The 17,781-nt window shown below is 44.0% G+C and overlaps 2 protein-coding genes across 5 annotated transcripts in view; both read right to left on the bottom strand.

Annotated features, from left to right (window-relative positions):
* The window catches only part of tarbp1 (TAR (HIV-1) RNA binding protein 1), a 54,173-nt gene that overhangs the window by 20,566 nt on the left and 15,826 nt on the right, over positions 1 to 17,781 (bottom strand). For all 4 annotated transcript variants that reach the window (XR_013790914.1, XM_079511720.1, XM_079511722.1 and 1 more), the window contains exons 17-18: positions 17,561 to 17,692; positions 16,784 to 16,895 (exon numbers count right to left, since the gene is read on the bottom strand). Coding sequence is in view for 3 of the 4 variants with exons in the window: in XM_079511720.1 (XP_079367846.1) it covers positions 16,784 to 16,895; positions 17,561 to 17,692 (244 nt within the window). In the remaining variant the exon portion in view is untranslated. The remainder of the gene's footprint in view (positions 1 to 16,783; positions 16,896 to 17,560; positions 17,693 to 17,781) is intronic.
* On the bottom strand, positions 590 to 2,077 carry LOC306931426 (E3 ubiquitin-protein ligase TRIM35-like; the record flags this gene model as incomplete). The annotated part of the gene is made up of 1 exon (XM_079512828.1): positions 590 to 2,077. The coding sequence occupies one exon, from the start codon at positions 2,075 to 2,077 to the stop codon at positions 590 to 592; it is 1,488 nt and encodes a 495-aa protein (XP_079368954.1).

Here is a 17,781-nt window from a genome sequence, read left to right as displayed (position 1 = left end):
TTCCAAGCAAATGCATAAATGAAAACATCATGGGTTGCCATTGCCTTCTTCCCATTTGCGTATCGCATGGCGCTAGGATGAGCGGGCCAAAGGCCCGCGAAATTCTAGTATACAAACATTTGAAAAAGGAATCAACCAATCACAATAGACAGAGTCCGATTAGAAAAGAGGTACAGCTTGTGATGATCATCAATTTGCTGACATAATTTAAAGGCACAAGGATCCCAAATAACTTTTACATCATTTAAAGTGTAAACACACACACACACACACACACACACACACACACACACACACACACACACACACACACACACACACACACACACACACACACACACACACACACACACACACACACACACACACACACACACACACACACACACGTCAAGGACCCCCAGAATTATATGTAACTGGCTGCCGACCCTCATCTGAAAATATGTTGTTCCAGGGACCACCCCCAGAAGCAAAGATTTGAGTTAAAAACGTTCGCTCTGAAAGTATATGTTCAAACATTTGCGCCAAAAATAGCAGACCTACAGGCTCGTATCACTGCAACTCTGTGCCGCAAAAAGGGGTTCCCGGTTTAAGACTCAATGTCTGACTGTCCATCATCATCATCATCGTCATGAACATCCTCATCATCATAATCATATTCATCATCATCATGTCTATCCACAGTTACACTGATCTTCCCAGGTAACATCTTCAGAGGGACAGTATCGTCCAAATTGAGCACGAATGGTAAGAGTGGTTCGGTGAAGGTGTGTGTGAAGGTGTGTATGTGTGTGTCAGTATCAGGATCAGAGAATGACAGCTTTCCTTCATCCCAGTCCAGCTGGACTCTGATCCTCTGAGGTTTCTGCTTCAATGAGAGAACAGTGAATGACGGCACTGAGGAGAGTGCAGTGTATTCGCCTTCAGATAACCCTATTCTCCATTCTGGACCTCTTCCGTTTCCCTGCCTCTGGTAAGACTCTGCTAACACACCCACTTTCCAGTATGTATTGTCTCCGACCTCAACATCCCAGCTGTGAGTCCCTGAGTTAAAGCCCTCAGAACCCAGGACCATGGGCAAGAGGTCAAACCTCTCTGGGTTGTCCAGAACATCCCGATATCCCCGTCTCACGCTGGTCAGATCATCAGACAGGGTGCACAATAGATGGGCCGTGTTGGGGTTCAGGAGGACAGGAGTGTAGGAGACGATGTCCCTCATCTTGTCCCAGACTCTGAAGGCCAGGTTGCCCAGGTGTTTGACCTCGTCTATCAGTGGTCCCGAGACCGGCTGTGGGTCCGGCGGTGTGAGCTGGACTCTGTCCATGGTGGTCTTGTAGTTTCGCAGGAACGAGACGTGTTCGGCTCCCAGCTCCTTCTCTATGGCTTCAATTTTGTTTGAAAGGGTTAATATGTCTCTGTTCAGAGCCTCGATCTTCTGACTCTTCTGCTGCTCTTCCTCCCTCAGTGCAGCGACGCTGGCCTCCTCTTCCTCTCGTAGAAACCGATGAAGCTTCTCAAACTGTTCCTTAATCCTCCTCTCTGTGTGTTGGGCCTGGACCTTGATATGTTTTGCTGTTTGGTCACAGTTTGTTTTAACCTCATTAAACATCTTCAGTTTCTCCTGTAAAGTCTTCAGTAATTTCTGGACTTCCTCCTTGTGCTCCAGAGCAGCTTCATCGATGGGTCTGAAACTGTGGTCGGTGTGTTTTTTAGAATCTCGACACACGACACACACTGGCTGTTGACATCGCAGACAGAACAGTTTGAGTCTCTCAGCGTGCAGACTGCAGAGATCCTCAGACCCTGATGAAGGAGTTCTCTTACGTTTCGAAGCTCTCTGTCTCTCCTGTGTGAAGGCCTCACACAGGTTCCTCAGAGCCAGGTTACGGGGTGGATTCTCCGTTGGATGTATTTCCTTACAAACTGGACATTGCTTTATAATATTCTCTCTCCACCATCTCTGTAGACAGTCGGTACAGAAGCTGTGGCTACACAAAAGTATAACAGGATTTTTAAAGATGTCACAACACACAGGACAGGAATAATCCTCTTCTGGAAGAGACGACGTGGAAGCCATTTAGTCTCTGAGTGACACTACACACACTCAATACAGGAAGTCAGTCAACCCTCTACAATGTACCCCAACGTTTACTCTCACTGTGGTTGTTGTTAAAAAGGAGAAAAGAATAGAGTCCACACTTGTTGACGGAAAGACAGTCTGTCCTTTCTCACTGGAAGTTGCGTTTGATCTGAAGGTGAACCATATTGTGTGTGTGTGTGTGTGTGTGTGTGTGTGTGTGTGTGTGTGTGTGTGTGTGTGTGTGTGTGTGTGTGTGTGCGAGCGCGAGCGAGAGAGAGAGCTGCAGTGTGGGGAGTACGGTTTCGGTTACCTGTAATTCCTGTCAGTGAGTCAGAGGGGCAGAGCCTTGACGACACAATAAAATGGTTGCACAATCATCTCTCCACCCACTGAGGCGGTGCACCGCAACGCTGCGCTGCTGTGGGAATGAACGAACTGATGAGAACCACAGCGAAACCCTTCTTTTCGCAGAAATGTAAGCCTGGGACCGAGGCTACAGCGAAACAGAGCTGTCTGTATCGTTTGACTGTCGCAAACGATACAGAGACACGTCCCTGACAATAACGCTGAGACAGCTTGTTTATTTTTGGACCACAATGCTTATAGTAGACGATATTAAGATCACCCCATGTTATTCTCCAGAGAGAAATTAATTCCGTGAACCAGGGGAATTGAGGGGATGAGCGAGTGACGTCAGGACTTCGGCGCTCTATAGGTTACAAATTCAAAGGGGGCTGGTAATGCCTTATACAGCACTGAGTGATTACATCAGTTTTTAGACCACTATGTAGTGGTCAAAACATGGTGTAGCCAGGAGAAATTTAAACCCTTCACAAATAATAACATTCAAATATTTTCTAATGTATGCTGCAGTTATTTTACTCTCACTAAATTGTTCAGTTTGAATCAGCAACCCCATGCCCACGCCTAACCTGACTCCGCCAGATGGGGCAGCAGAGAGTACACTCTGCTGCCCCATCTGGCGGAGTCAGGTTAGCCCACGCCTCCCTCTCTGTTGATTCCCTATCTATGTCATCATCAATGGCAGACCACCTGGGGTAGTTTTGCATTTGAATGTATACAGTATGCCTTTCTTTCAAAAACACACAAATACCAAAGAAGCCTTAATTGTTGTCTCCACCAGGCCGAAGGCATGGGGAGAGAGTATGTTTTGCACTCCGTCCGTGTGTGTGTGTGTGTGTGTGTGCGTCCGTCCGTCCTTCCTTCCGTCCGTCTGTTACCAGCTAATCTCTGCCACCGTTGGCCCGATCCATGCCAAACTTTGCACACACACTCCCTGGATGCCAACGACGAACGTCTGCCCCAAATATTCCTCAACGGCCTGTTATAGCGCCACCATGAGGCTGATTTAGGCAAAACACATTTCTGTAGATTACTCGTACACATTTTATCCATACATCACACAATTCGGTATACACTATCTAGTGTATCATGTGATCAACACGGATCTGCACCATTTCCCATCTTCCATCCTGATTGGCTAAGATTGCCTTCCAAAGCTCACATGATTGGTCCGTTTCGAACAAAATGCCACAAATCACAAACACAGTGTGCAATTTCCGTGAAATTATACACGCACATTTCCACTAGGCCGAGGACCACATGCCACTCATTTCTTCCCCAAATCAGCCTCAAGGTGGCGCTATAACAGGCCAATTCCTGTTTTTAGCTATAACTGCATCGATCTGTATACAACTTATGTATGCGCACTCCCTAGAGGCCATGGAAAAACATTGTCCCTGCATCCCTCCACATCTGCCGGTTATAGCGCCACCATGAGGCCGATTTCTGCAAAACACATTGCTTATGTTAGTCGCACAGATTTCATCCAAATGTCACGCAAATCGGTACACATGATCTCTGTAGTCATGTGATCAAGACGAGTCTGTTGGATTTCTCAGATTCTACACTGATTGGCTAACATTGCCTTCCAAAGTTTTCAGGAGTGGCCCGTTTTGTACGAAATGCTGCACATGTCCTGCTCATCCAGAATTCTATCCTCATGCTATGAGTGATCTGGCTCTGCATTTCCTCAACAAAATGAAGAAAATTGTTGCAAAAAAATAACAAACAAAAAAACATGTTTATATTACTCCTAAACATTTTGCCAAACATCTCACACAGTCCTATCCTCCTGGTGGAGACCTGTGCCCAGAAGGGCACTTTTTCTAGTTCTCTCTAAAACCTGATGCCTACATATTTCATATTCTCATAGACAACATTTATAAATGGTTTGGTTTATTTCAATCTTATGCCGTTAGAACATTACAAGAAGAATCATGTTTTAAACTCATTTGACATGATCGAAAAGGTATAGGCGGAAGCTGATAGCTTTATGCCTATCCTTATTACATTGTTCAGTTGTAACTAAGAGAAAATTGAAAATCTAATCCCGTTATTTTCTTAGTACAACATTTGCATGAAAGCTCCCTTTTGAGGGCTTTATTGCTTTTCATACAACTTTCCTTATTTGCAGTTTTGTCAAATATGTCCCCTACTGCAGGGAACTTGTGTGACTTTAAGAACTGCACCAGCTGATCCAGAGAACCCTCTACCACTTTGACACCTTTTTGGTTTTCGACCCAAGCAGCACCACTCCCTGTGGGCTTGTCGTTGTTGTCCAGACAGCAGTAGGCGCTCCACAGGTAATCAGGGACATTGACTCTGTTTGCGTTGATCCAGTTGTTCGCAGACGGAATCGCTCCGACCACAGCGTAGGCCTTGGAGCACTTATTCTCGAAGAGGGTATGGAGCTTCCCCTCGTGAACCCTCCACACTCCCGAATTCATTGCGGGTTCCCGCCCAAAATGCGTTAAGTACAATTTTGATGTACCTTTACTTTACTTGAGGATAAACAACTTTCATTATTTCTACTAACAATCAATGATAATGAAACAAAGTAAAGCCATTGACTTATTTCCTTACACAAATCGAAAGATATTGACTAACATAAATATCACTGAATGAATATAAATATTTGAACAACATTTACATCATGTTAGGGTGGGTGAGGGAGTGGGTGAGGAAGGGAGTTATTAAGAAAAATAGTTTACGTGTCCACATGTGAACTGAGTGGTGTAAGGTATTATATAGCCTGATCAGCTGTGGTCTGACGTAATGTCTGACGTAATGAAATCACACCCGTGTGAACTGAGTGACCATAGCAACCATGCTAATTGTTTTGGTACGAACAAACACGTGGACACGTGGACACGTAAACTAACAAAGCCAGTTGTTGGAGTGGTTTACACCACTCAAAAAGATGCATCATTAGTCCTCATGATAGGATTATTAAGGCCTTTCAGATGGGCAGCGTGTGATGCAGACGTTGTCGCCTGGATCAACGACAGGTCTGCTCATGAGCGACGTGACAACGCAAGCGTATTTTTTTTTTTAGAAAAATCATACCAATGTGAAGTGAGGGGTGTTCTTATCATCATACATCATCTCATTCTGGCCATTCACAATTTACGTCTTCACCTTTCTGTCCTCACTATTTTATCCTCAAGTCGTTTTATCCTCAAGGCTAATCCTCAAGGCTAATCACTTGTTGCGTCCTCAATTCACCCCTCACTTCACACTTGGTGTGAAGTCAAGTGAGGGGCGCTCTTATCATCATCATACATCACATTCCATGCTCAGCCAATCAAATCCTCACAAATGTCATTCCAGCCAATCACTTTTGCCGTCTTCACTTTTCTACCCTAACCTTTATCTTCAATATGTATTTTGCTCAGCCAATCAAGTCATCAGCCAATGTTTGTGTTCACACAGACCCGGAAAGCTGGGCATAGGAGGGGCTGGCGCCCCTCAAAAAACACTTGTCTGAAGTGAGAGGCGCTCTTATTATCATACATCATTTATCACATTCCTTGCTCAGCCAATCAGCTGAGCACATTCCGTGCTCATACACACAAAGACAAAGCTGTGCATAGGAGAGGCCCGGCTAGCGCCCCTCAAAAAGCTCAACACATCTGGGTCTAGTCAGTCGCAGGTGTGTGCACGAAACAAGCACATGCGTGACAATTTCACGGGGCCGCGTCCCACGTAAACACGCTCGCGTTGTCGCCCCCCAACTTCTCCGCGCGTACAAAAAAACACAGCCCTCTAATTGAAAATGAATTACTAGGCGTGTAAGATTTTTGGGGGGATGTTGATGTTCTGTGAAAAATGTGTAGCCTGACATTGGGAGGGTTTGTAATTGACAATTATGCAAGTTGAACCAATGCAACACCCCCCCCCAAACCGGTTCCTCTTGAGTGAGTATAATTTAGAGGACCAAAACCAACAGGGGGAGGGTGACATCCCTCTTGGCACTAAATCACTGGTTCACCACACACACACCAGTTTGATGTTTACACTGACTAAGCAACCAGGACGCCTCAACCTCCCAGCGACCCCTTTTGCCTTTTTAAGTGCTTAAGCAGATCGGCTGGCACGCAAGAAACCGTTCAACCAAGAAACAGACTCACAAATCAACACGCAAACAGACCTGCGTGGAATTGGATTACAACACGCATACACACTGCCTTAAACACCCACGCAACGCTATAAATGAATGTGTAGGACACCTGTCCTCAAATGTTATTATTACTGTTTCTCCTCTTTGTTCTACCTATGTTCTAACCACTGCGTTGAGACCAGAGTGAACATGTCCGTCAAATGAGAGGAAATGTGTGTGCGTTGGTGCGCACGTGTGTGTGTGTGTGTGTGTGTGTGTGTGTGTGTGGGTGTGTGTGTGTGTGCGCACACATCTGAAAGAGAAGATTCCTTAGCGATTAGGCCAGCGATAAGGAGAGAGAGTGATAGGTGCACAGGACAGCGTCTTTCCCCTCTTCCTGTGGGCCGTAAAAGCTGTATAAACAATTCTGTTGACTCCAACTAAAACTGGTTAAAACTGGTTTTGGAGTTAGACAAAGGAAAACGCCTAATTTAGTTTGAGACCCCTTTTTAATATAACGTGTGTCACCCAAGACACGTTGCTCAGTTTTGGTGTTTCTTCTCCCCGAGACGCCGGCTGCCTCAGCCGGTGGGCTCTTAGAACTGCACCGCCACGGAAACCACGTACATCAGGACTTAGAGCGAGTCCCGTTTTGCTAACCACTTGTGGGTTTCCATATGAAACGATTTGATCGACTTTTCTATACTTTATACTTTAACCAAAGAAGGACGAGTAAAGTTACACTCGCGTGCCGCGCTGGAAGCTAATTTTGTCAACTTAACCCTGGTATCCAGTTTCCGAGCGCCGCTGAGGTTCCATCATCACAAAGGTTGGTCAAGGATGTATTTGATAACATTCAAGCTCCCAGAACGACATTCTTTTAATACAAAATAGTGTTCAGAACTAAGGATAGGATTAGCTACCCTTTTGACGTAGTTTTGTCATTTAAATCTTAAAAGTGACGCCAACCATAGAGCCCTCCTCGCGAGAACCTCTTTCCTCTTTCTTCTTCCTAAAACTATACTATCCATATTCTTTGCTACGTGTTTTAAACAGAACGAAGCTATAATTGTAATATCATTTTGACCAGATCGAATTTAATTGTGTACTACCATTGACTAACTCCGCTTCACCGCGCGAGTTATCAAAGGTAGGACTCACACCGGCCTGGCAAAATATATATTTTCAATGCACAACAGTTTATTTAGCTGAAGCTCATGTCTCCACTAAATACCTGTTGACGCGCTCGTTCATTTGCTATGTGGTATTATTTTTGAATGAATGATTGCACACAACCAGGTGCAAGCATTTTGTAACAGTATTTCGATATAATAAATATCTCATTTTGCTGGTACAATCTAAACAAATCTCTGGACTATTCTTTGATTCCGTCTGTGTGTATTTGATTTGTTTTATATTGGGGGGAAACTGTAACACAGTATTTATTCATACCAGGTATTCGTAACTCACGTCTTCAGATAGACGTTTTTATGATAAGATACACAGTATGTACATAGTTTCAAAGCGCTTCATTCCGAGTGGAAACTATGTGTATATTGACAGGCTAAGTGACTCACGTCTTCAATTGGACGTTAATGAGATGCAAGTAGATAGGAATTAAATGTGTATTCGATTCGCTGGCGAGTCGGGGTTGCATTTGATTTCTGGCTAATTGACATCATAATCTTGCCTAATAATCCCTACATAATGGTACCCGTGTGCATATTGACATAATGGTACCCCTGTGCATATTACATAATGGTGTCCCGTTAACGGAACTGGTTTACTGTGTTATATAAGACCCTTCGATGTGAGGGAAATTAATGTACATGTAATTGGAATCGAGGTTGTTTCTTTTTTAGAGTAAATGGTTTGATCCGCGTCTCACGCTGTGACCGTGGCTGGAACCTACAACATTACGTTCGAATACCCTCCCAATTTATCCGCAGCTTTCTGCAGAGGCTTGTGGTGTTTAATATAAGGAGCGAAATTAATAAACCAAGGGCTATCGTTTTTAACAGATTTTATTTCCTAGCGCCCTGTTGCCAATTGCTCCGAGCGTAAGCTGCTCGTGAATAGTTCAGCAACGAATCTATTTTGCCATTTAGCAGATCGATTTAATTCGTATAGGGTCATTGTGTAATGCCTATTGCTAATTTGGAGCCTGGAAATTGTCTAGAACCCATAGCGGCTCACGGGATTACAGAAAAACCATTTTAAAAGGTTTAGTATGAATTTAGACTTAAGTGTCCCCATAGTGCGTCGTTTTGAGGTGTCCGGTCATTAAATCAGGAGTGAAATAAATCTAGTGGACTGTCTGGTCGTTGGCTTGATTGCTTTTACGGGGCCCATACGGTTCAAGCAGCGTTATACTTGGTGTGACGTTGGTCAAAAGACAGTGTGAAACCATCTAATGTTCGGGGGACTCTGGCCATTGTGTTTTGCGACTTTGCGAGGTCGCCATTTTGGAAATTGGTGACGTGGGGCGTTTCCGCTGTACTTGTGGGACGCTGCTTCAGCCAGATTGCAAAATCGCCATCTTGATTTCCCCCGTCTGAACTCCGCCCTGAGAGGTGGGGATCTCAGGCCGTGACACTTGGTGTCCAGCCTACTGACACGTTGTTGTGATACAAGTAAGGCGTGCCGCCCCATCTAGTGGCCGTCGCTGGTGTCACACGTGTCATAACATTAGCTTCACTGTGTGAGCTGTAATAGGGCACATGCATGGTCGTGTGTCTTGCTGCTTGACGAAGATTAACACCTCTTAATCTTTGCACTTGGTGGGGACTTATTTTGCGTGTCAAAATACACTCATTAAGTTCGCATATACTGGTAGCTCATTAATTACCTCACTGCTGTGGGGACATTTTGCGTTGTTTGCTTGTGTTTGTGAACATATAGCGTGGTGTTGTGGTAACCCTCTTTCACGCTCATTTCAGGCAAATTCGGTTGTGGATAATTGATTTTGTGGTACATAAAGTGAAACGTTTCTGCTATTTACGGCCTGTGCCTTGGACAGAATTGGAGCATTCTTTAAATTTGCATAGCCTTTGTTCTGTGCAAATTCAGGCTTGTTTTGTTTAAGGGATACAGGTCTTTTGTTATTCGTTTTAATCACACCCCTGCCCTAGCTTATTTCAGGCATTATCATTTGACTTGGTCAATGATAAGGTGGACTTTGGTTGACTGATCGTTTTAAAATCTTTCAGGATTTCAGTCGATTCATTGGCCCGTTATGCTCAAATGGGTTTGTTTTGAAGATTACGGTTCCAATTTTGAGATGGGGATTGACTTAATTATTTTTAATGATTCATTCCGATCTCTCGTTGGACGCTGGGATTTTTAAAATAAACTCTGTTTAAGTGTGTGGTTGATGTTTTAATTGACCAGGCAATTAAATTGTTGAGTTTACTTAATTAATACCATTTTGTCATTAGGAGTGTGAATTTCAAGAGATTCAGTCATTCCTTGGTGGCATTTAAAATTTAAGGCTCGAAATAACCTTCTGGCTAAGTGAGTGGTGGATCTAACAACCTTTTGAGGTTTTGATCGACCAGGCGATTGGCTTGCTGTTTTAATTGGTTATTCCCGTTTGGTTGAATGTGTGGTTGATTAAGCCTTTGAGGTTTTGTTGATCAGGCAGTTGATTGATTGGGTTTAATTAATTATTTTCATTTGAGCCACATACAAATTGAGTTTTAATTGGTTATTCCCGTTTGGTCGAATGTGTGGTTGATTAAGCCTTTTAGGTTTTGTTGATCAGGCGGTTGATTGATTGGGTTTAATTAATTATTTCCATTTGAGCCACATACAAATTGAGTTTTAATTGGTTATTCCCGTTTGGTTGAATGTGTGGTTGATTAAGCCTTTGAGGTTTTGTTGATCAGGCAGTTGATTGATTGGGTTTAATTAATTATTTTCATTTGAGCCATTTACAAATTGAGCTTTAATTGGTTATTCTCGTTTGGTTGAATGTGTGGTTGATTAAGCCTTTGAGGTTTTGTTGATCAGGCAATTGACTGATTGGGTTTAATTAATTATTTTAATTTTGGACATTTACAGTTTGAGATTTTTAATTCAAAATTATTTTAATTTTTTTTTGTGTTTATTCCCTTTTTAATTTTTATTCACTCCCTTTCTTCCTTGCAAAAGGAACTAAGGGTGTTAATAAAAAGGGGGGTTAGGGGCAGGAATAATAACACAAACGATATAGCCTTTTCACTTGTGCACAATTGTCCTCAAACCAAATTGAGGACCACAGTGCTGTTTTTGCCTGAGAGGCAGCGAGGGAGCGTGGTTGTTGCATTGTTTCCTACCGCTGTCTGTTGACAGAGTTGTTGCGGCTTAGAAGCATACTGTGCTGTTAGCCAGCTACACGAACAGGGAACATGGATTGTTGCGTAGCTATAAGAAAGATGCTTAGTCTGACAGACTCTGACATTCCTAACGTCGGTCAAATAGATGCAGACACAGTCCTTTCAAATCTCCAAACTTTAGCTAGTGCTCATGCTGAATCAAGACTTTACACTGAGGCAGAACGCGAGAAATTAACTGGGCATGTATTGGCAAACTTAGTCCGGTTACATGAGCTTGATTGCTTAGCAGTCAAAGCTAACGTGGAGGCAATTGCCAGGTCTCAGCAGCAGATAAAAGACTTGACTGATGAACTTGAGTTACGAGAGACACAGGCTCGCTTGACTGATATTGTCACCAAGCTAGCCACCACAGATAGTAAGTTGAATAGGGCTAAACAAGAGATCGCCGACCTCAAGGCGCAGTTTACCCAGTTTCAACAGACCAACAGTGACCTCGTGGAGGCACAGCTGGAAATAACTTGCTTACAGGGCACTAATTCCCCACCGGGGACTCCTCCTTTAGGGGGGAGAGATGCCCAGTTACGGCAAAGTCTGACTTTCCAAGGCACACCCATTTTGGATGTGGAAGGAAGGTCTACAGACAGGCTGGATACCGACGTCACTTTGTGCGAAGGAACAGACTTGGGTTTGTTGATAAGCACTGACTTCTATGATTCCAGCCTGACCATTCCGGTCATTGGCAAAATCCCTGCGTTACTGCAGCGGGACCAACGGTCCCCTGATGGGACGACGGCCCCTGTGAAAAGAGACTTTGATCTAGTGTCATTACAGGCGGCTGACCCAGCCCTAGCCCACATGATGGCGCTCCTTGCTGGGGACACACCAACACCTATCCCTGACACGGACAGGGACTCAACAGAGTATTTAACACAACTACTGGTGTCAAGCGACTACATGTCACTGAGCAATGGTCTGTTGGTGTATGCTGTTGATTCATATACTTCTCCGCGTCTAGTTATACCCCAGCACCACAGGGGGGTACTATTAAGCTTCGGCCACAACTCCCCAACTGCTGTACACCGAGGTGTCGAGGCAACCTGCGATGAGTTGTGCCAGATGGCCTATTGGCCCAAAATGTACCAAGACGTGGTTCATTATGTGAAAGGTTGTTTGACGTGCTGTCAGTTCCAACCTTCAAGTCCAACCCCGAGAACACCCTTACAAGAGAGGGGAATTATGTTCCCATGGGCAGATCTGCAGATAGATTGGATTGGACCATTTGCCAGATCTTCTCAGAAGAACTTGGCAAAGAGCATGGAGGTCAAGAAAGCCCACTATGGCAAAAGGCCCTCGCAGGACCAGCTCCAAGTAAGGGGTTTGGTTCGGTGTTCCACTTTTGCTCACCAAGAGGGGATGAACAATAGGTCCCTCCCCAAATGGAAAGGCCAAGGCAAGCCAGTGACAAAATGGGTACACCGAAACCAAATCAAATTACACACGCCCCAGACAATCACCGAACTGACAGACTCTGAGACCAAAACCAAGGCGAGAGAACTCACCGGCAGGCACGCCTTGTTGGCTGCTCTACATTGTAGAGCTCTTAGCTGTGTTGTGCCTAGCCTATTGAGTTTCTCGCCTAGATAGTTTAAGCAACATAGGACCCTGTTTCCCGTGAAACAGTAAGAAACCTCCTCCCCTACCGAAACGGGATGATCACTTGGTATGTGTAACACACACACCATTAGTAATTTTTGTTTACATTTTCTTGTTTTATTATTATAAAAACGACCTCAAAGTGCCTGTGCAGAATAATGCTTCCTAAGATAGAGGGTTGACCTTTTGTTCCGTTTCCTGACTCGGTGTGAGACATGATCAAACATCAACCTCGCTAGCGGAATGAATTCAAACCTGTAGGTGCACTAGCCTGCTAAACCACCTGTGGTCACAAAATGTAGTTACTGTTTTGTTTTCTACCATTAGAGTGTGAGCCATTGCTCCTTAGTTTTTTCGTTTGTTTGTTTTTACCAGACAAAATAATTATTTCCACTAGACGTTGAGCCATTTGCTCCTTATAGTCTGTTATCGTTTGAATTTTATTTTAACAAACGAAAGTATTATTTCCTCTCTTCTACTCTGGCCCTTGTTCCACTTTTCTCTTCTCTATCACCCTGGTTAGACCAGTACAACTTTATCAATAGGAGTAGAGAGCTCAGTGTAAAATGACTTAGGAGAAACCATGTCGTTTTGGGTGCATGATGTGGTCAATAACACTTTGACCTGCCAGCAATGACATGTTTTGACATTGTTGTGTTTCCCCCGGGAGCGTATGGTCGTGCTCGGGGAAGCCTTACACCCACCTGAATGACATTACAGACACTGCCTCCTGCCTCTCTCTCCCTCACATGGATGTTACCCCGCGCCTAGCGGAACCTTGCATCCGCCTGGATGACACTACAGACACTGTCTCCTGTCCGCTCTTTCTTCCCCACATGAATGCTACGCCATGCCTGGAGGGCATTACACCCAGCTGAATTACAGTGTTTTGAATGAATTGACATTGTTTTGTTTCCCCTGGGAGCGTATGTCGTGCTCGGGGAAGCCTGAATGACCTTCAGACACTGTCTCCTGTTTCTCTCTCTCATGGATGCTGCTCCGTGACTAGCGGAACCTGGCATCCACCTGAATGACAGTGTTTTGAATGAATTGACATTGTGTTGTTTCCCCTGGGAGCGTATGTCGTGCTCGGGGAAGCCTGAATGACATTCAGACACTGTCGCCTGTGCACTCTCTCATGGAATCTACTCTGCACCCAGCAGAACTCTACACCTACCTGAAACGACCGTACAGACACTGCCTTTCCTACCTTTCCCCTGTGTCACAGGTGCTATCCTGGGCATCCAAGGGAGTGCTACGAACATTGACACCACTACAGGGGAACGCGACCCCACTGTCGAAAAAGGGGCCCTATGGGCAAGACAGACACCCCATTGGCCTCAACTTGACATCTTGTCCCGAATGGAGGTCAGGATATGTAACTAGGCCAAACGAAGGTCCACGAACGTTGTCTCTTCATTTATCCTAGAGAGGGGATATGTAGCCTGACATTGGGAGGGTTTGTAATTGACAATTATGCAAGTTGAACCAATGCAACACCCCCCCCCAAACCGGTTCCTCTTGAGTGAGTATAATTTAGAGGACCAAAACCAACAGGGGGAGGGTGACATCCCTCTTGGCACTAAATCACTGGTTCACCACACACACACCAGTTTGATGTTTACACTGACTAAGCAACCAGGACGCCTCAACCTCCCAGCGACCCCTTTTGCCTTTTTAAGTGCTTAAGCAGATCGGCTGGCACGCAAGAAACCGTTCAACCAAGAAACAGACTCACAAATCAACACGCAAACAGACCTGCGTGGAATTGGATTACAACACGCATACACACTGCCTTAAACACCCACGCAACGCTATAAATGAATGTGTAGGACACCTGTCCTCAAATGTTATTATTACTGTTTCTCCTCTTTGTTCTACCTATGTTCTAACCACTGCGTTGAGACCAGAGTGAACATGTCCGTCAAATGAGAGGAAATGTGTGTGCGTTGGTGCGCACGTGTGTGTGTGTGTGTGTGTGTGTGTGTGTGTGGGTGTGTGTGTGTGTGCGCACACATCTGAAAGAGAAGATTCCTTAGCGATTAGGCCAGCGATAAGGAGAGAGAGTGATAGGTGCACAGGACAGCGTCTTTCCCCTCTTCCTGTGGGCCGTAAAAGCTGTATAAACAATTCTGTTGACTCCAACTAAAACTGGTTAAAACTGGTTTTGGAGTTAGACAAAGGAAAACGCCTAATTTAGTTTGAGACCCCTTTTTAATATAACGTGTGTCACCCAAGACACGTTGCTCAGTTTTGGTGTTTCTTCTCCCCGAGACGCCGGCTGCCTCAGCCGGTGGGCTCTTAGAACTGCACCGCCACGGAAACCACGTACATCAGGACTTAGAGCGAGTCCCGTTTTGCTAACCACTTGTGGGTTTCCATATGAAACGATTTGATCGACTTTTCTATACTTTATACTTTAACCAAAGAAGGACGAGTAAAGTTACACTCGCGTGCCGCGCTGGAAGCTAATTTTGTCAACTTAACCCTGGTATCCAGTTTCCGAGCGCCGCTGAGGTTCCATCATCACAAAGGTTGGTCAAGGATGTATTTGATAACATTCAAGCTCCCAGAACGACATTCTTTTAATACAAAATAGTGTTCAGAACTAAGGATAGGATTAGCTACCCTTTTGACGTAGTTTTGTCATTTAAATCTTAAAAGTGACGCCAACCATAGAGCCCTCCTCGCGAGAACCTCTTTCCTCTTTCTTCTTCCTAAAACTATACTATCCATATTCTTTGCTACGTGTTTTAAACAGAACGAAGCTATAATTGTAATATCATTTTGACCAGATCGAATTTAATTGTGTACTACCATTGACTAACTCCGCTTCACCGCGCGAGTTATCAAAGGTAGGACTCACACCGGCCTGGCAAAATATATATTTTCAATGCACAACAGTTTATTTAGCTGAAGCTCATGTCTCCACTAAATACCTGTTGACGCGCTCGTTCATTTGCTATGTGGTATTATTTTTGAATGAATGATTGCACACAACCAGGTGCAAGCATTTTGTAACAGTATTTCGATATAATAAATATCTCATTTTGCTGGTACAATCTAAACAAATCTCTGGACTATTCTTTGATTCCGTCTGTGTGTATTTGATTTGTTTTATATTGGGGGGAAACTGTAACACAGTATTTATTCATACCAGGTATTCGTAACTCACGTCTTCAGATAGACGTTTTTATGATAAGATACACAGTATGTACATAGTTTCAAAGCGCTTCATTCCGAGTGGAAACTATGTGTATATTGACAGGCTAAGTGACTCACGTCTTCAATTGGACGTTAATGAGATGCAAGTAGATAGGAATTAAATGTGTATTCGATTCGCTGGCGAGTCGGGGTTGCATTTGATTTCTGGCTAATTGACATCATAATCTTGCCTAATAATCCCTACATAATGGTACCCGTGTGCATATTGACATAATGGTACCCCTGTGCATATTACAAATGTATTATAAGATTTACAGTATTTAATATATCAGCAAGATGACTTCTTACTCAATTTACCCTAAACAAACATTAAAGTCCATAGAGTTGGCTGGCACGAATTAAATCATACTTTACCCTAAACAAACATTAAAGTCCATAGACTTGGGTGGTGACAGGGAATTTATAATTAGGCTCTAAACAAACAAAAGTCCATAGACTTTGTACCAAAATGACATAATTTCGGAAAGCCATGCACTGGAGGAGCTCTAGCTCCCCTAAAACGTCACACTGACTCGTGTGTAGTTATGGCACCCACTGTGGCTGCCACATGACGTCACAGGAGGGCATGAATAAAGAAAACATAACAAGTCCATAGACTTGGCTTCCACATGACTTCCAAGGGGGCACACACAAAGCCAAGCGTTGGATGGGGCTAGTAGCACCACTCAAAAATATATTATATACCGGTATTGCAACATACAATATTCCCAAATCCAGGGGATAAAGGGCCACTTCACCCATTTTGCAACCATATCTTATCTGAATGATGTTTAGGACATAAGAAACACTTTACTGTTTTTTAGTTTTTGTGTGTAATATGCGTTTTTAGATATTTTAGTCATGACGCCATCTTCATGGGAGGAAATCTGACGTGAAAATGTGGTCTCACGTCCTTCCTGGACTACATGTTGTCTCAGTAAGACAGCCCACATGGGGTGTCTCCCCTCCACAAGTGCACCAAAGTATTATGGTCATTGTAGGAATTCAACAATCCAGTCAAACTCTAGTCAAACACACAGACTTAATGCTACAGCTTGGAGAACTAACCTTTGGCATCACTTGCTCCATGAAGGCCAGTACGGGCAGCACCAGGTCGTTGGGCAGCAGAGACAGGGCCTCCACACAGCAGGCCAGCGCAGCCTCCAGGCCCCCAGGGATCCTGGAGGTAGGGGTGGGCCATATGGATTAATATCTCACAACTGAAACAGTGTGCCCCCACACTACTGGCACCGTTTCCTAAACAATTAATACAATTATGTAAATTAAATGATGATGTTTTAGTAATATTGTTTCTGCCGTTACATACTGCCAATCAGGTGAAGAAATCACAGACCAAGGCTTTAAGGTTTGCTTTTATATGAAATATCCGAGACCATAGGGTTTTATGGAAGATGCTTCTGCACATAATATTAGTTTGACTACTTTGGCTTATTCGCTTATTCTTAAATAGAAAGAAATGCTGGCATCCAAATGACTGAAATCAGTTGTGGCGACTGTGAACTTTAATCCATGGAGGCAATATGGTGATATGAAATATCGTCGACATGATGATACAGTGAATCATCGTGACACAGTGAATACATTGTATGATTTGCAGCTCCATACCTTAATTTATACTTTACGTTTCGTTCTACAGGTCAAAACCATGTTACTCCTTTTTCTTTTAAGTTTGTGTTAGCTTGTAGGTGGTTGTACTGTTAAATATCTTGGAAAAACAACCATACAAACTAACATGAAAAATAATTTTGATAATATTGTGGTTTCGTGATACTGCTTGAAAAATAACGTGATATTATATTTCTCCATAATATGGCCCAGCCCTACCTGGAAGTCTCCTCAGTATCAGACATGACACCGGCCCTCATCAGGAAGCTCAGGCAGATCCACTGGTCCCTCATGAAGTGAGCCGACATGCGGCCCCAGTTCTTCAGCACAGGACCCTGCAGTCCTGCATCACTGTAGGCAAAACATAAATAAAAGCCCCACAAAAATGGATACTTTTTCGTTTTTTTTTTTTGTCACGTGCCAAACATTGTGGGTCTGCT

The sequence above is a fragment of the Electrona antarctica genome (genome assembly GCF_951216825.1).
Source record: "Electrona antarctica genome assembly, chromosome: 10".
Lineage (NCBI taxonomy): Eukaryota > Metazoa > Chordata > Actinopteri > Myctophiformes > Myctophidae > Electrona > Electrona antarctica.
Note: the sequence above shows the minus strand (reverse complement) of the source record. Positions and strands in the feature narration are given on the sequence as shown.